Source organism: Brachyhypopomus gauderio, chromosome 18, assembly GCF_052324685.1.
Source record: "Brachyhypopomus gauderio isolate BG-103 chromosome 18, BGAUD_0.2, whole genome shotgun sequence".
NCBI classification, from domain to species: Eukaryota; Metazoa; Chordata; class Actinopteri; order Gymnotiformes; family Hypopomidae; genus Brachyhypopomus; species Brachyhypopomus gauderio.
This window is the reverse complement of record NC_135228.1, coordinates 1455656-1475059: the sequence shown is the minus strand read 5'-3', so window position 1 is coordinate 1475059 and position 19404 is coordinate 1455656. Positions and strand designations below refer to the sequence as shown.

General features: G+C 44.0%; 1 protein-coding gene and 1 pseudogene across 6 annotated transcripts in view; both read right to left on the bottom strand.

Annotated features, from left to right (window-relative positions):
* Window positions 1-2152: 2152 nt before the first annotated feature.
* LOC143482349 (zinc transporter ZIP1-like) lies at window positions 2153-2946 on the bottom strand (annotated as a pseudogene).
* Window positions 2947-5413: 2467 nt separating this feature from the next.
* Window positions 5414-19404, bottom strand: part of LOC143481628 (uncharacterized) — an 84580-nt gene continuing 70589 nt past the window's right edge. For 3 of the 6 annotated variants that reach the window (XM_076979706.1, XM_076979708.1, XM_076979709.1), the window contains exons 6-13: window positions 12786-12823; window positions 12614-12690; window positions 12316-12533; window positions 10165-10421; window positions 9881-9988; window positions 9610-9754; window positions 6624-6886; window positions 5414-6491 (exon numbers count right to left, since the gene is read on the bottom strand). In XM_076979706.1, the coding sequence (XP_076835821.1) occupies window positions 6633-6886; window positions 9610-9754; window positions 9881-9988; window positions 10165-10421; window positions 12316-12533; window positions 12614-12690; window positions 12786-12823 (1097 nt within the window). In that variant the 3' untranslated portion in view covers window positions 5414-6491; window positions 6624-6632. Of the gene's footprint in view, window positions 6492-6623; window positions 7757-9609; window positions 9755-9880; window positions 9989-10164; window positions 10422-12315; window positions 12534-12613; window positions 12691-12785; window positions 12824-19404 lie in introns of those variants that run through there. The other 3 variants (XM_076979707.1, XM_076979710.1, XM_076979711.1) reach the window with 3 other exon arrangements.

Sequence of the window (19404 nt, the reverse complement as noted above, 5' to 3'; positions counted from 1 at the left end):
GGTCATTGTTCAGTCAGGTGCACTGTTCCTGCAATGTCCTACCTCTAGTCCTAACTCCCTAATCGGGACCAACAGGGATGATGCATTTGCTGGTAGATATATGTACTGGGTGATAGCATGTATCTACTCTGAATATACATTCTTACTCATGCCTTGAATGACCAGGAGAGAATGACTTTACTAGGCTGGCTTGGAAACGCAAAGGCAAATGATGATAATTGTTTTTGCCAAAATTCACACAAAACATTTATTTCGTACATTGATGTGTTTGTTGTTCATTATGTTATAAACATAATCTAGACTTCTATGAACTTGCATTCATTGGGGTGCAAGTTTTACATTCACTCTCCTCTTGAAAATAAATAATGCAATTTCCTTCGGAATCAATAAAGTGTTATCTTATCTTAATTAAATAAAGAATATACAACAATCACTGAAAAAATCCTGTCCTGCCACTTTATCTCCTATAATTTGTAGATTTTTTTTTTTCAATTTTTTCTAGTATTTGGGTGAGTTTGTCCTCATTCATAAACTATGGGGACTTTTGGGAAACACTTGCAAAATTGTCATTGTTAAATTTACACCATTCTTCAAATTGTAAATCTCTAAGATCATTTATTATTGGGAAACACAACCCAGATCAGGAAGAGACCCAGGTGATCAGGCATAACACCTGAGATTGGACTCAGACTTGCTCCCTAGAGACCTGAGACTGAGACACTGACTCATGTCTCAACCCACCACACATGGTCTGAAGGTTGTAATTAACATTACAAAAAGTGACCATAATGGTTTCTACATGCAAAATGTATCAAACAACTAAAACTAAACAGAGTTGGAATTGTAAACAGGACATACTATTGATGTTCAGTGTTTGTGTGGTGGTAGAAATAATTGGCTGTATGACCATTTTTAATAAGTTGTCCTTTCTGAGTCAGCTGAGAAAGGTTTAGTCTGCTGACAGTTTAGCTTTTCTAATTGCTCATCTCTTTTATGTATTTTATTATTGTTTTTTAGGCCTCTGTTAGTTGTATTTTCCATCAAATATCAGTTGGTCTAAATGGGTAGTAATTAAAACTGTTTTGTTTCCTTTTGTTAGAAACTTCTCTACACAAACATGGGTTAATCAGGCCTTCATCTCACCACTGGTCAAATCTAAACTTAACAACTATTAGAATTATCTGCTTACTGCATCTTCTATTCTTTATCATGAACAAACCAGCATCATCTCCCAATAGTACTTCACAGTGATTATTTCGCTTACACATAGTGTTTGGCTGATGTTACATGCCTGGTTTTCTTTTTGTTTGTGCTATCGGGTTTTCTTGCAGGTTGTCCACTAGAGGGCGAGCAAGAAGACGATATGGAAGACAAGTGCTGCTTCCGTGTGACGATGGGACAACGGGATTGGCTACTTCCATAATTGGATTCCCTTTTGAAGGAGTTCTTGCTCCTGGTACGGTGGCCCGTGGTGTGTTGTTTTTCAGTTCACCACCCGGTCCTCTTTGCCAAGGCATTGCATAGTAGGGTGTTTTGATTTGTGTCTTACTTGTGTATTTTCGGGTACAACCGATGTGAGACGTTAGTCCATGTTTTGGGCGCTAAGAATTAAAGAGGTGTTTTAATGCGCCTTATGAGTTGTTATTGTCCTAACCAGACTTTGTGTGGGTCCATATGTTCTCATTAAGTGTTGTTTCATTTGAATTATGTTGGGGTGAGTGCCTATTTATTTGAATCGTCCTTTTCTCCTGTTTTGTGAGAGTATAGGGAGTTAGGGACGATTGGTCTGTGTTTATTTGGTTATTTCTTTTGGTGTAGGAAAGTTACACCCAGAGGAGGATGGATTCCCCCGTGAGTCTCATGCTCTTAGGAAGTTTTTCCTTAGCACTGTCGCCCTTGACTTGCTCACTGGGGGCTTGGACACGGACACTTGTAAAACTGCTTTGTGACTGTTGTAAAAAGCTCTATATAATTATTTTTATTTGATTTGAAGTAAACCAGTGTATAAAACATTCTCTTACTAATGTAAGTAACATCAGAAACCAGGCTAAGCATCTTCACAGGTGTCTTGCACTACTGTGTACCAGGCAGTAAAGGTTTCCATCATGCTGTTGTCTGAAGTCCCCACTCGTGCCTGTGAACTCTTCTCAGTTCAGAGTTTAATGAATAGGACTGCAGTTATGGCACTGAAGCTGGTCAATAGCAGAATGACTTTGGGAATTCTCAGCCCTCTAGTGTTCAGTGCATGAGGCATGAGGCCATAAAAACAATGTAGGTGAAGCTCCCTGCAGCCAGACCCTGCAGGGTGGAGCGTGCCAGCTGGTATTGAAGGATGAGGTGAGTTAGGTGGAGGGTGGCCCCCAGCACCACCCCCAGCGGAGCCATAGCGGAGAAGAGCAGGACGCAGGCTGGCTGTAAGCGAGTCTGAGGGCCAGGCTCAGAGCCAGGAGTCCGTTACGCTGCAGGAGGTCCAGCCACTCCCCACGGGCCACAGGCTCCAGCACAGACACAGCGAGAACACGAGGACAAACCGTCGTGAGGGAAACGTGACCGGCACGCTCCCCGTAACTCCTCCGCAGGGCTCTGGCTCACCCTGGCCACAGCCCTGGAACACTGTGAAGAAGACTGTGCACAAAGCTCCTCGTGTGAACCGAGGCTGCTGCCCACCAGGAGAGCTGATATTTCCTCTGTGTGGTTATCTGGCAGTTCCCTCAGTGCCAGGAGCACCTGCTCAAGCCGCAGAACTAGGAGGAAGCCCATAGATAGACTGAACTCTGCGACAGGGAGGCAGAGCTGGGGATAAATGTGTTACAGGTGCTCAGTACAACACTCACTCAACTCAGACTGAAATCATCATCATCCCTTGGCACAGCACAGCAAATATCTCACACACACTGTGAAAAGCAGATATTAGCAGAACATTATATCCAGAACCTTCACAAACATGTTCATGTCCTGTGTGTATGTGACTGGACCATTTTCTGGGTGACTCCTGACCTGCAAAGGCTGTGAACTGATCCAGGTTTCAGTGTGGCTAGATCCGCTTCTATTATACTGAACAATTCATACACTCACTGGTTATTCTTACTCACAGAGCTTGTAAAGATATCACATTACTTGTTCACTGCAGGAAACGCAACTTTTCCTTTTCCTTGGTTATATTTAGTATTACTAGTTCTTGTTGCAATTTTTTTTCTGTATTTATTTTGCTTACAGATTGAACGCATGATTTTTGTATATTAAAATGTTTAAATGATTAATTTGTGATTCAGGAACCACAATAGGTTCTCGCAAAATACCTCAAAAGAGTCACTTTACTGAATCACTATAAGTAAACTGTAGCATTTAGCTAACTAGCACATTCTCACTGTTGTACTACATCATTTTATTTCACGTTTTTATTTATTTATTTAGATGTTATATATATAGCAATATCTGACAGACAGCAAATTTTATAAGACAGAACAAGAGAACAGTCTAAAACATACAACCCCCCAGTGTCACGGTTGGGAGGCCGGGCAGCCACCAGAGGGCGTGTGCACCCGTACACACACCCACACAGCACACCCGAGCACCAAACCACTCCCCAGATTCCAATCACCTCACTACTAGCACCTGTGTCCTGTTATGTTGTGCACCTTTTTAAGTTCACAGGTCGCTCTGTCCAGTGCTAAACATTACTTCAGGAGGACTTCCCTTCGCTGGACCTGCTCACTTACCTTATCGTTGGGACCTTAAATAAAGACTACAGGTAACATGCAACCTTTGCCTTCGGCCGTCTCAATCCCCACCTCACACCCAGTCGTGTGTATTAGTATTTATAGAAATAAACAGCTCCCCTTCAAAAAAGAAAAAGATAAATAAATATAGTGTAAACTCTACTCACAGCCTGTCTAACGTTCTACATTGTTCAAGCTCTTTATATGGCTCCCCAGATTTTGTCAACATCTTTATCCTTAATTTTTTTTTTTTTTTTTTTTTTTTTTTTTACCATTTTAAGTAATTTTTAGCTTCACCAATGTTAAATATTTGGTCTAATAGTTTTTGTCCAATGTGATGCTTTTTTCACATTTGCGAACATAAGATCACATAAAAATTTATTGTTCTGGAATTAAAATGTATACCATTCATACTTTATGTGTAATGCGATTCTCGGAAGAATCGCAGGGTTTTTGTAAGTGCAAAACTGAGACCTCCATAAAAACAGCACAGGAAATGAAACAAAGAAAACACACTGAAACCAACAAACAGTTGGAAGAAGTTCAACGTTCAACGAGAATCGAAAATACGCGAAAGAAATTCAACAGCAGTGCCACAGGCTGATCGCCTCCATGCCACACCACATTGATGCATTAATTCCTGCAAAAGGAGCCTCGCCCAAGTGCATTTACGTACATACTTTTCAGTGGGCCAACATTTCTAAAGTAATTTTTTCCAGTTGGTCTTGTATAGCATTCTAATTTTGAGATAATGACTTTTGGGTTTTCATTGGCTGTAAGCCATAATCACCAAATTAACAGAAATAAACACTTGAAATAGATCCCTCTTTTTTCACTTTTGTATTGATTTACTGAAATAAATAAACTTTTTGATATTATATTTTATTGAGATGCATCTGTAATTTTGAGAGACTCGCACAGCAAACAATCAGAATGATTTTAAATATGGGGGAAATGGGATAACGTATAGTCACGTGTACAGCAGCGTGCAACAATGGTAAAACATTCCCAAATGCAATTAACCAGCAGTGGTGTAGACGTAATAAAATAAGTGGGGATGTCACAGCTCGTACTACCTCACAACACACGCCCCCGAGCACCAAACCATTCGGTCCCAGTCACCACATTATTAGCACCTGTCCTTAATTGTGTTGTGCACCTTTTTAAACCCCGCAGGTCGTTCGGTCCAGTGCTGCACATTGCCCCGTTGGAGCTCGAGCCTGGACCTCCCTGTCTTTGTGGTCGTCTGGATGTTACCGTGCCTTCAGTTATTTCTGTTTGCACATTTTCTGTTAAAGAACGGAAAATAAAGACCATTCAGTGCAACCCTCGCCTTCGGCCGCATTTGTTCCCGTGTCACACCTGCAGGATGTACAATGTGCTTTTTTATTTATTGAAAAATGTGCATTATTTACTTCCTTGTTGTTGTCTGACCATTTCAGAATATTGTAACTAAATACTTTCTTAAAACAAATTCTGATGTCTGTATGCTTAATAGGCTTATTTACAATGAGTTTAATTTGAGTTTTAAACTGTTAATCACTTACAGTATGTTAAAGTTACTGAAATCGTTTCTAAACGTAGATCAAAACCATCCACATATAAATTATAAATTTGTTCAGCCCTCAGAGTTCCATAGTTGGTACCAGGAGAACAGATTCACAACACACGGGTGTCAGGAAAGAGTTCTACATTTTAATGATAATACATATACGTAGTAAAATACAGAATAAAGAAGATGTGTCAACACAATTGTGTAAGAATAATAAAACATATGTATGATTGGTGTTCTCCTTATCAGGAGAGGAGATACAATAGACTGGATCTAAGGGATGTGAAAACGTACAGGGAGAGACAGACAGAGAGAGACAGAGAGGTTCTAACTGAGGAGCAGACACACAGATAAGGGAGTGAACTTAATGTCAGAGTGCTCTGACTGAGGGTCACAGACAGTAAATCAAAAATTCCCTTTCACAGTAGGTTTATAAAACATTCCTTAAGCACAGTGTTCCACTCTTGCTGGAGTCTTTAAAACGATCCTACCTACAATATTAAAGCTGGAAACATGGTTTGATAAGCTAATATAGACTAAAATGATCCTACCTACAGTATTAATGCAGGAAGCACATTCTGATAAGCTAATATAGCCTATAAAATGATCGTACCTACAGCTACTGCTCCGGTAGGACACACAGTACACAGTAGCCCTAGATAGGACATATGATATAAAGCACAGATTTTCATAACAGCTGCTCTCTCTCCATATAAGATGAGTTAACTGACATAATTTAATATACAAACAGTGGAGTTACTATCAAAACCAACTGGTTATGTAAGATGGGAAATGCCTGTTTGACTTTGGCGTGTCCACTCTTCATCAAACCGCCTTGATGACTCGAGAGCGTTCAGTTCTTGGTCTAACCATTTGCAGGCCTCTGAGACTCAGTTTACTTTTTGTTGCAGAGTTGCCGGTACACGTGCCGTTGACAATGAAATGACTGGGCTTCTTGGCCCGTGGGGTTGGATTTCCTGAGCTGGTTCCTTTAGTTTTAGGCCTTCTACCAAGACTCAGGGGGGAACCCATCCTCCTCTGGCAAACGCCAGTCACCATAACAATTAGAGATATATATAAACAAAGAAAAATTGGGAATGATAAATAATTATCATCTTTGTGTGTATTTATATACACGTGTTCTCTATGTGTTCTTATTCAGTCCTAAACTTCTTGATGGTCGGTAATAGTAGTCCAGGGCCACAGAGATACAGCAACACCTGAGGACAATTTGGGGTGGTGAGAGGGGCCAAGGCAGTGTAAAAAATTCTTTATCTGTATATAACTAAACATTTTTATAGAAAGATAAAAGGAAACCTACTCTTATGCACATTATGTTTTAGGTTTCATACCTTCACATTTTAGTTTCCTTTATGCCTAGAGGTATCTCCAAAGGTAATATTAACTGGAGCATTAAACATGCTGCTAGTTAGAGCTGGTGCATTGACAAATCCTCCAGACTGAGCTGTGATGATCTGGTCTAGATCACTTTGAGCTGTGGTGGTCTGGCCTGGGTCAATCTGAGCTGTGATGGTCTGGTGTGGGTTACTCTGGGCTGTGGTTGTTTGTCTTGTGTCACTCTGGTCTCTAATGGTCTGAGCTGGTTCACACTGATCTGGGCTCACATGAGAGTAAAAGGGTGTTAAATTAGGCAGAAAGTAGAAGACACACAAAATAACATGTTCAGTCAAACACACTGAAGGCTCTTTGTCCTCTTTGTGCTTCAAGTCTCTTCTTTTCTTGCCTGAGAATAATAATTCCAGCACCATATTCTCTTACAAACCAAAACACCTAAGGACATGCATTTCTATAAATATGTATACGTTCTTAAATTATTTCCTTAAATAAAAGATCTTTTTTCACTTCTCAGGAAGTGTTCTTTTTTTGGATCGTACAATATTTTAAGCATTTACTGACAAACTGTAACCACACAATTTTCATGACAAATTCTCATGCCATATAGCACAGGTGTCAAACTCAAGGCCCGCGTGTGACGATGGGGTCGGGGTGAAGGACGAGACACGGATCCCTCTTGTGGCGACAGACGTCACTTTTATTTTAGACAGATATTGCGCAATAGCGCACGAGAAACAGCAACACAACGCACACAACGTATAGACTGTAGACAACGACGAGCACCGGACACTGCGTGAGCGCACATTAAATAGACAGACCACATTAGCCCCACATGATTACGAGACGATTCACAGGTGAGACAGATTATCATGCGACATAGCCCTCACCACCGGAGTTCCACAGACGCAGACAAAGCACGTGGACAACGTATACACACGCCCAAAAGGGAGGGGCCGGGGTCCTCAACGTGACAGACGCCCCCTCCAAGGGCACTACCCGTCCCGGGGTGCCAACAGGACCGAGTGCCCTGAACCCACGACGATGGGCGGATCCGACGCGCTCAGTCCTGCGTCTGGGAGGTGACCGCCCTCGGTGAAGCGTCCGCCACGGACCGCCTAGAACACCCTCCCTGGGAACACAGGGGAAAAGACGTTAGACAACGGCACGGTCACAAACACACAAACAGGCACGCTTACACACATAGACACAAATGGGAAGAGGGGGTTAGGTACACATACAGGTAGACTTTCGAACACAGGCACACACACGAAACAGGCGCCAGGCTGCGCGCCAGGAGGAGAGCGATGAGGGGAAAGAGATCGGGAGCCACTGGTGCTGCAGGCGCTGCGATGGGCGGTGCTCCTCCTGCCCTTGCTGCAAACCCTCCACCGGGCGCAGCGCGGCTGGCGGACGCGCCAGGTGCAGCGCAATTGGCCCCACCCCTTGGTGGGCCGTACGGGAAACCCTCCTCGCCCGAGGATCTCCCTTCGGACCTGGCAGTGGCAGTGGCTTCCTCCGCTTCCATCTCCTCCTCACTGCCACGGCTTCAGCTCATGGGCTGCCCCGAGCTGCCACCCCGGGAACAGTCCATGTCGCTGGCTGGGGAGCGCTCGGGAAATGAGCCCGCCTCTGGACTCCTCCTTCTTCTTCGGCTGGGTTGCGTAGCCAGCAGACAAAGCACGTGGACAACGTATACACACGCCCAAAAGGGAGGGGCCGGGGTCCTCAACGTGACACCGCGGGCCAAATGTGGCGTAATTTTATGTGGCCCGCGAGCGCTTAAAAAGCCAAATTGTCAAAAAATAAAATAAGTAAAAGTGAGCAAAAACTACCTTTCCCACAATTATGTTACCCGCAAAGTGACGGCATCTCGACACTGCGGTGTTTCCATATCGATGAGATTTTCCCAATAAGTGTAATTGAGAAATACAAATAATGATCCCAAAATGATCATGAAGAGAAACATCGATGCAGACAGAAGGGCGTTTTAAGAAAGATGGGAAAGCGATGTTTGCGCTTCAAGGAGAAAACCGGGTATGAAGCTGTGACGGATGTCAAAGAGTATAATATACATTGGCATTTTGTGACCAAACACGGAGCTAAATATGCCAAAATTAGCCATCAAGAAAAAATGACTAATTGTCAAAGAATTAAAAAGCAAAGTGCGATCACAACAATGTGTTCACAAACATCACAAACAAAGCGGCAGTAAAAGGTAGCTTAGTTTTGGCTGAAGAAATCGCCGCAATTCAGTCTTTTTCAGAAGGAGCGTTATTTGATATTTAAAGTTTTGAACAAAGTAAATGTGATATATTTAAACAATTTTTTAAATTCACTTGGATAGTTTGATCGTTGATTGATGGAGTAATGTGGGTTTCATAACCTAATAAATTTAAAGGATTTATGTTATAATAACAGAGCAACAAGCAAACATTTTTTTTACATTTACGCAAATATATCTGTAATATTTGTAACTTGAATAAGTAATAAATTCAGAGGTATTTAACATTAAGGAGTAGGTACATTTATAAGTTACAGGGTTGCCAACTCTCACGCATTGAGCGTGAGACACACGCATTTGACCGTCTTCACACACTCTCACGCCACACTTCAGATTTCTCACGCCGAAAAAAATATCTAGTTTATTTACCTCTGATCCATATCTATGATTCAATGAGTTACTAGTTCGCTCTGGCGCCAACCAAATTTGTGTCCATTTTACTCCGCCTCGGTAACAATTTACGTTCGCCACATCCTCCAGGTTCAAATCTCACTCCAAGCGAACTTGAAAAGTTGGCAACCCTGAAGTTACATATGGCACTCCGTGGGTAACGATTATGCTGATGTGGCCCGCGGTGAAAATGAGTTTGACACCCCTGCCATATAGTATCTTATTACAACTTATTTGGAAAACTGTAAACTAGCTAGCTCTATTTTTTCACAGCTTTTCTGAACTCCCTTCCATTGACTGCATTCAGTTACCTGTTAGAAGTATCAGACGTGGTACCCACACTTGCTTGCCGCCTTTATCCAAAAGACCTATTGTGATTTCTTCATCCACAGCATCAAGGAACACCTCAAATGTGGGATGATAATTGGGACCATAGTCACGGTCAAATGTTTCGTCCTAAAGAAGTAAAATGTGACTTGAATAAAGTGATTCTAAAAGGTGCCAACACAGGGCAATTTTACTACAGATGGCTGATATTTTAATATTAACTATTTTACCATAATAGAGTAAGCTTTAAAGTACCTCAGGCTGAAATGTATGTTTACAGAATGGTCTGTATTTTCTACCAGGGATCAGCTGGCACTTGGAGCTGGTTGGAATGTTTCTGAAGTTGATATGCCGATTCATCACCTTTAGGACAAGAGTACTGGTATTGAGACTTTATTTATTACTGAGATTTATCTGTGCTTTTTTTTGAAAGACTACTTTACAGAAACTGAAGCCAATCATCCAAAACAAAATGCTGATATGCAATCACTTTTGTATCATTAAATATGAAAGTGGTATGAATTCAGTGGTCAAATTACCTCATCAACTGGTACATTCCCTGGCAGCAAGTGCATGTGCAGCTTTTTTCTTCTTTTCCTGTCAGTCATTTCTTTGTAGAACAGTAGCACTTGACCATTGATGGGAGAGGAACCAAATATTTTATTGAATAAAAGACCAAAGAGGGAGAATCCTTGGACGTCTATGATCACGTGTGTGTTTGTCACTTGAAGTGGCTGTATGACCTCTACATTGTCTTCAGTAAAATGTGCCACAGCCATTTGATCCTTACGTTCCTCTGCAACACATGAACAAGCAGGAGAGACATTATGATGGCAAATCATGAAGGTGGCAACCAATCAGAAATCCAAGAAAAACATTGATTTGAGAATGTGAGCTAATGCATTTAACCAGAATTATTGATGCACCAAAAATGGTAGGCTAATTCCTGGAGAAAGCAAATGGTGAAGACAGACCGGATTGAGACAACCTAAACTGAAGAGGTTGTGGGTTTTTGTTTATTTGCCTTTATCTTTTACAGGAAAACATGTATCGAAAATACTGTCTGCTGTGTGCAGAGTGGCTCAGTATACTGTTAGCCTTTAAAATATAATGGCTTCAACAACAGAAAAAAAAACTGTATTAGTTCTACTTTTGAACGGTCTTCTCAGAAGCTGTGGCTGCAGGTGTCGATGACGAGCTATCAGGGCAGTGATGTGCTACCTTGCTTTTTTTGATTCTGTGTTTTTTGCTGTAATTTGCATTTACTGTTTTTACGCATTCCACACTGACTGAGGCAGAAGAGCAAAGGAAACAAACTGTTTTAACAAAAAGATGTTCTGTCAATTTTTGGTTGTTTCTATTTTTGGCTCTTTCTGCGATTGTGGCTGAAAATATTCAGTTTCCAATGTTTTCACGTATCACAAAGAACCAGAGGTGGGACCAAGTCAGTGTTTTGCAAGTCTCAAGTAAGTCCAAGTCTTTATCCTCAAGTCCCGAGTCAAGTCTCAAGCAAAGACAGCCAACTCAAGTCAAGTCTCGAGTCAAGACAGGCAACCGTCAAGTCAAGTCCCAAGTCTGAAACTTGGAATTTCAAGTCCTTTCGAGTCTTTTTCTTTTTTACAGGCACCAACGCTTTACGAATGCTACGCTGATGCGTATCTTTACTCGTTTTGTTGGTGTCAAAATATGACAGATCATTTACATTTTATCTTCTCTTAATTACATAAATGTACTTAAACAAGAATGTTTCGTTTTCATTTTACAAGAAAATAGCAAGCTTCATCGTAAGCAAGATGCTGTCATTACGAATGGTTATTCTAAACATTTGGATAAAATGTTTAAATATAGACTAATAAAAGGTTAGGGTTATTTTTTCATTGTTTTCTGTTATTGTGGGGTCACGGTGTAGGCTACTATTGTTACCTGGAGATTCAGTGGGGTCACATATTCTGATGGCTGCTGTCAGAATTGGTCATATATTGGCTCGTGGATACCAACAAAACGAGTAAAGAAAGTGCATCAGCGTAGTTTACGTAGCATTCGTAAAGCGTTTGTGCCTCTGAACAGAAACTGTGAAATAGCGCCTCCTGTGGTCACAAAACTGGACGGTCACAGAATCTGGTGTAACGCCGGTCTGCGTCAGAAGGACGGAAATGAAATTAATGGGGCACACTTTATAAATATTAATATGCGTTTTAGATTTAGAGTAAAAAAAAATCAAGTCTTTACAATTAAACAGGTTCAAGTCCAATTCAAGTCCCAAGTTATTGGTGTAAAAGTCCAAGTCAAGTCTAAGTCTCTGAATATTTTTTCAAGTCAAGTCAAAAGTCTTAATATTAATGACTCGAGTCTGACTCGAGTCCAAGTCATGTGACTCGAGTCCCCACCTCTGCAAAGAACTAAATGTTTTACAGACGAAGTAGGAAAAATTTATATTTGTTGATTTTTGTAAATATTCGAATGCTCACTTTCAACTAGATATGTAATATAATTACAGTTTAAGTTGTTAAATAACTCTCTATAGAAAGTGTACCATATCATGATGGCACCATCACTTGCATAGGGGATAGACATACAGAGCACAATTATTCCCCACCCCCACCACCATGAGCAGAATGTACATTTAAAAATAATAATTAAAAAAACACTTGCACTTTTTTGTGACAGTTAAAAAAATTACCATACCATACCATGCATAATCTCACAGTGTGGGAGATGTAGTTGACTGATTGAACCTGAGATGCTGTCAATATCATACAGGGGTCCTATTGGCTGCATACGAGTTAAGCCGTCCAAGAGATGGATATCCCAGGAAACGAGTCTATACATCACCTCCCCCTTCCCTTCCAGCTTAAACACAAGATTGGTCAGTTTACACTGGAACTGACCAGCATGAGGGCACATGAACCTAAAGAAGACAATAAAAATGTTACAGTAATTTTCTTTTCTCTTTGTTGAAGAGCACAATAACAGAAGCAGGCAGAGTACCTGTATGAATTTCTGTTCTTGACCTCTGAACTCCTTTCAGTCAATTCAGGAATGAAAACTTCACAATGTTTTAAGTACTGTGTACATGGAAAACAAAGCAATGCACTTATTATAAAACATCTAGAAATATTATGTGAAGTCTTTAAGACATACACAAACATATTCTACCCACATGCTCTGTGTCCTCATTCCCATGATGCTTTGTTTCTGCTTGAGACAAACAAGAAAACAGAAATAGACATTAGTTATTATTCACCACAAACCATGTCTGATGTATATGGGTCTTGGATTTGTTCAAGATTTTCTAGCGCAGGGGTCTCAAACTCAAATTACCTGGGGGCTGTGACGGCTAGGGTGAGCAACTAAAAAGGAAGCGATCACGCCAAGTCTCAGGGAAAGAGGATGGTTTAATTGAAAGTGCGCAAACCAAAAACCCGTGACATAGATCCAGATTAAGGAAATAATAACCAGCAGTCAACTGGCTTATATACAAGACTGGCTTATATACAACTGGCTTATATACAAGACAAGACATATATAGACGAACAAACGACCCTCAGGTGAGACGGATCACGGGTCCCGCCCACCTGAGGGACGAAAATCACGTGACCAAAACAGGACAGCTGCCGCTGTAACTGGGGGCGACCGGCAAGGGGCACCCCCACAACGTGACAGACCCCCCCACCAAAGCCGCACTCCCCTCCGGATGTGCGGCCTACAGCGGCAGCACACAAAACACAAAAAAGGGGCGGGAGGGCGGGAGGGCGGGGACAAGACAGGGACCCGTTCCCTGCCGTCCTAGAGCTAAAACACAAAACACACAAATGCTCCTCGTCACAGGACGCAGACAAGGCAGGGACCCGGAGCACACAGGTTAGCTCGCCTCCTGGGCGGGACCCTGGACCGACTGGGCCGTCAACAAGATGACGGCAGTCCACCACCAGGAGCAACCTGCAACACATCACACGCACACAGACAACACACAACACAAAACGCAATCTGCCCTGACCTTTGAACCCCCTTTTACCCAGGGGGGAGGGGACCCCTTCTTGGCATGAGGAGACACCCTGTCCATACACCGCAGGCATCCTCTGCCTACACAAAGGGGTACAGGGGCTCCTACCTGCTCAGGGGTCCCTCCCAAAGGTCAGGTCTCCTGACAGAGCAGCGCCTTCTGAGCTATCTTCCTGGCTCAGGAACCCCATAGCTCCCCCCCCAAAAACATATTTGGGGGGGGCCCTCCGGGGAATAACAAAGCAAAAACACAAACACAACATATAACAATTACGCGCCTAAGACGCCCTCCGTGCCACACCCAGTGGCACGGGACCTCAAATGGGCCCCTCCCCACACACAGTAAAGAGGGGTGCAAGTGAGGAATTACACAAAACAAATCACGCTACACGCTAGGACAAAACGAACACGCAAAGACAGAAAACAACAAACGGACAGGACCCACCGATGCGCGCGCTCTGTAGAGCGTGACGCGCCTACTCCAGCTCTCTCTCTCTCACCATTTTCGCAATGGGATCCGAAGATCTTTGGAGAGAGAGAGCTATCCACGAGCGGCTTGCGCGTCACGCCCACAGCGACGTGTCTCTCTGGCTTGCAGTTGCTCACCCCCGTCACCATGGGATATCAGGTGAGCGAGGCGAAAAGAGCAGAGAGACTCTCGCGTCTCCCGCGATCTAGCGTGCAGCACGCACCGGTGGACCCGTCCACACACACACACGAACACCACCAGTGAGACACACACACAACGGCACACTCACACACTCGCTCTAGTCCGTGTCGTTATTTAAACAAAACAAAGTACACACACACATACACAGACGATAACGATCAACGGACGAGAGTAATGTAAGGTACCGGTAGTTTTGCTGGGTGAGAGCGGAGTCTACTGGTCCCCAGCTCTAGTCACCGCCGTGTAACTTACGGGTCTTACACAAACAACATTTAAACACGGCGGGACGAGTGGGGACAGACCTAACACACTCTCAGACAATACACGACAAACACACAGCACGTAGACAAACACTCACCACGAGACATGACCACGAACGAAGAAGAAAGTAAAGGAGACTGGCGGCTTCCGAAGGGTGGCTGGTTATTCTGTGACGGGTAGGGTGAGCAACTAAAAAGGAAGCGATCATGCCAAGTCTCAGGGAAAGAGGATGGTTTAATTGAAAGTGCGCAAACCAAAAACCCGTGACATAGATCCAGATTAAGGAAATAATAACCAGCAGTCAACTGGTACAAAGACAAGACATATATAGACGAACAAACGACCCTCAGGTGAGATGGATCACGGGTCCCGCCCACCTGAGGGACGAACATCACGTGACCAAAACAGGACAGCTGCTGCTGTAACCGGGGGCGACCGACAGGGGGCCTCCCCACAACGTGACAGGGGCCACTAACCAGGATGTGTTTTCGATGAGGAGCCAGATTAAAGGATCGTGACAAACAGCAGTGGGAAAAGGGAAAAACAACTATTTTAATATATAAAAACTACGTACACATACAGTAATTCAAAAAGGCTACATACTGTAGCGTCGGTTCTATTGGTAGAATCTGCTAAGCCCTTCACATGCATACTAGATGCCGTACCAACCCATCTACTTAAAGAATTACTGCACAGCAATGTAGAACCTTTGCTTACCATAATGAACTATTCTCTGAGCCTGGGCTACATTCCCAGTTCATTAAAACTGGCATTCATCAAGTTTAAAAACCTTTTTTAATTAATCTAATTATGTCCAACTGTAGGAACTGTCCAATCTCTAATCTGTCATTCATATCCAAAATTTTAGAGAAAGTAGTTTCTTCGCAACTCTCTTCCTTCTTACAGGCAGAACATGTCAGAGTTATTTCAGTCTGGATTTAGACCCCATCACAGCACTGAAACGACACTGACTAAAGTACTGAACAATCTCTTAATATCCTCTGATAAAGGACACGTTTCTTTTCTCATACTGCTAGACCTCAGTGTTGCTTTTGACACCATTGATAATAATATTCTACTAAACAGGCTGGAGACACTCATTGGCATAAGAGGTCAAGCACTATTCTCCTTAACCTAGATGGTTTTTCAGTAACACCGACATCTACCGCAGAAAGCTTAGGTATCACTATTGATTCAGATCTTTTATTTGACACACACATATGCAATGTCACTAAGGCTGCCTTTTTCTATTTATGTAATATTGCCAAGCTGAGACAATTACTTTCATTAGCTGGTGCAGAGAAGCTGGTCCATGCTTTTGTCTCATCAAGATTGGACTTGTCAAGGAACAGCTCCGGACCCCTACCTTTGTAGATGTCTTCTTCCAGGCTGCGTGGAGAGAAAGTCTCTGCGCACTGTGAAGAGAGTCCCCCCCCGGCACAATTAGAGGATGGCACGGAGGACCCGCTGGTGTTATATGTGGGAATGGTGGGTGCAACCCCTCCCAAATTCAAGTTCGGGAGTGATGAGTCGGGAGAGGAAGAGACGGACAGTGGAGCCAGTTATGCCCCATCCCTGTACTTCCCTCCCACTGAATACTACGGAGAGGGAGAGGGCAACATCAGCCCTCCACCGTCCATGTACTCAGCCCCCACTGAGTACTACGGTGAGGAGGAAGACGACGGCAGCCCTTCACCGTCGGTGTGTGTGGACCCCGCCGAGTACCGCGGGGAGGAGGAGGAAATCAGCCCCCCTCTATTGGAGTGTACCGCCCCCATCGTGTACTACGGTGAGGATGAAGACGATGTCAGCCCCCCTCTGTCAGAGTGTTCAGCCCCTGCCGAGTATGGCGGCGAAGAGGAGAATGAAGTCAGCCCCCTCCGTCAGAGTGCTCAGAGGTGACTGTGAGGTCGAGGAAGGGGTCTGGATCCGAGGACGTTCCTCTCTCCCCCTCTGAAGGGAGCGGCATGGACTGCTCGCGGTGTTACCCCTCAGAGGAGGCAATGTCGCAGGGCTCAACTGCCTCAGTGGAGGAGGAGCGCACGGAGACCTTGGAGGACACCTTGGCACGACCCCAGGAGAGGTGACAGGGGAGCGTTCCTGCGAGAGATTCGCCAGGGAGGTTCTGGTTTCCCCCGGAGGCGCCCCGAGAAGCGCCTAGTGCAAGCCGGCAGGCAAGCTCTCCGGTTGCGCCCAGCGGAACGGCGACCATGACCACCACGAGGACAGCTGGCGTGCGATCCCCTGGAGCACCTAGCGGTGCTGCACGCGGGGGAGGGTCTGCCCTGAGGACGGGTTGGACACTGTCGCCTGTGGCCCTGAGGGGGTTCTCTCCATTGGTCACTCTCCTGCAAGCGGGGCGATTGTTTTTGTTTGTGCCTGTGCCTGTGTGTGTGTCTATCCCTGTGTTTCTCACTAATCCCCTTTTTCCTCTCGTGCCTTTTGTGTTTCATGTTCCTGTGTGTGTGTTTGGGAACGTGCCTGTGTCTAACGTGTTTTCCCCGGTCTTCCTAGCGGCAGGCCCACCTTCAGGGAGGACAACCGGTGGTTCTGGCAGCTCCGAATCTGCCCGTCCATGTAGGTTCGGGGCCTTCCAGATAGACTGGACGCTCCGGGAGTAGTGGGTCCCTGGAGGGGGGCTCTGTCCGTGTTCAAGTTGTCTGCATCGGGTTATAACCATGTATGTATTTCCGTGGGTGTGTGCGTGTTTGTCGGTCTCACCTGTGGCTCGTCTCGTGATCACTGGGGATTGTGTAGTTTGTCTATTTAATGTGCGTTTGCGCAATGTCTTGTGCTCGTCTTTGTCATAAGCCCATGTCAGTTGTGTTTTGAACTTCACTGTGCGCTGATCGCGCTGCTTGTTACATGTGTTAAGTGTAAAAATAAATCTTTGTTTGTGCAATGCACTTGCCTCGTTGTGCCTGCCTTCCGACGTTACAGGACTACTGTAATGGTCTTCTAATTGGATGCTCTAAACCAGGGCTGCCCATTACGTCGATTGCGGTCGACCGGTCAATTGCGAAGGAAGTGTGGGTCGATCGCGAAGGAAGTGTGGGTAGATCGCATGACATTAAAAAGTAGTGGATGAATGCCAGGCTATCGTCCATCTGCACTGACGGTTGTATTTTGATTGACATACATGGTAGCCAATCTGATGTCTAGGGTTTGACAGACGCAACCCCCGGCAACGATCGACACGCCCCTAAAAAATTTATAGGTAGATCTTTCTGACTTGGTCATCTTATAAGTAGCTCGTAAGCTGAAAACTTGTGGGCTCCCCTGCTCTAAACAGTCCATAAAGAAACTACAACTTGTACAAAATGCTGCAGCTAGAGTCCTAACTAAGGCTATAAAATGTGATCATATTAGTCCCACTCTCGCACCATTACACTGGCTTCCGATTAAATATCGAATTGAATTTTAAATTCTTCTGTTGACCTATAAGGCATTAAATGGTATTGCTCCACGATATCTGAGGGAACCCATTGCTTACTACAAACCATCTCGCCCTTTGCACTCCCAAAATGCTGGATTTCTCCTAGTTCCAAAAATTAGTAAGACTACAGCCGGAGGCAGAGCTTTCTCCTTTAAAGCCCCTCAGTTATAGAATAGCCTTCCAGCTCCAATCCGAGATTCTGACACAGTTCCAATCTTTAAACTTGGACTTAAGACTCACCTATTTAATCAAGCCTTCAGTTAATATTCCCCTTGTGAAGGTGTGGGGCTCAGGGCTTTGAGACTTCTGGTAATCTGAGATGTTGATGCTATCATCCAGCTGTGTCATGGCATCACTCTAGTTGTGACAATGACTTGACTGGAAAGGAATGTCTTAGTGAGCCCTCATGACTGTGGTCACCTCTGAACCCTTCCCTTTAGTTGCTGCTAATGATTAGCCTGCCGGAGTCACATGCTAATCACTGGCATGTGAGTTATGCATTTTTAAATCAATGGTTGTTAAATGTCAATTCATGTTTGAGCAGACGGGACGCAAGGAGCCAATACATGAGCGAGTTGAAAGCATGCCTGTATATGGCTAGTACATATATGGCTTGCCCGTAAGGCATGACTACAATCAACATTGCCAAGACACTTCATCGTGATCATTGCACAACCAAGAATGATGAAGCTGATTCAGAGCACACACGTGTGCGTGTTGATAAGGGAAAATTGAGGACTCTTTCCAACAGGCAATTATAGCTGCAACGCTCGATGGTCCAGATGGATGGAGTGAAGGATGGCTAGTTGATGGACACCCCATGCAAACAAGGCCACGCGCCAACAAGGAGGAGGTGGTGTTTTGGGCTGGAATCATGAGGAGAGAGATTGTCAGCCCCTTTAGGATCCCTGAAGGGGTAAAGATGACCTCCATAATGTATGTAGAGTTCCTCAAACAGCACTTCCTGCCATGGTTCAAGAAGAAGAACCATGCATTCCACAGCAAGATCATTTTCATGCATGATAATGCACCGTCTCATGCTGCAAAAAACACATTTGCATCTCTGGCTGCTATGGGCATAAAAGGGGACAAACTTATGGTGTGGCCCCCATGCACCCCTGACCTCAACCACGTTGAGAACCTCTGGAGCATCATCAAAAGGAGTGTCTATGATGGCGGGAGACGGTTCACATCTAAGCAACAGCTCTGGGAGTGTATTCTGTCCTCATGCAAAACAACAGAAGCAGATACCATCCAAAACCAGAGAGTTCAGATGCTCCTTTCCAACAAGGGGTCCTATGTGCAAATGTAACATCCCTACAATAAAGTTTTGACTTGAAAACTGTTTGATTTCAGTTTGTAATAACCTGCTAATGCTTATAATTTCACAAATGACATTATTTGGTTATT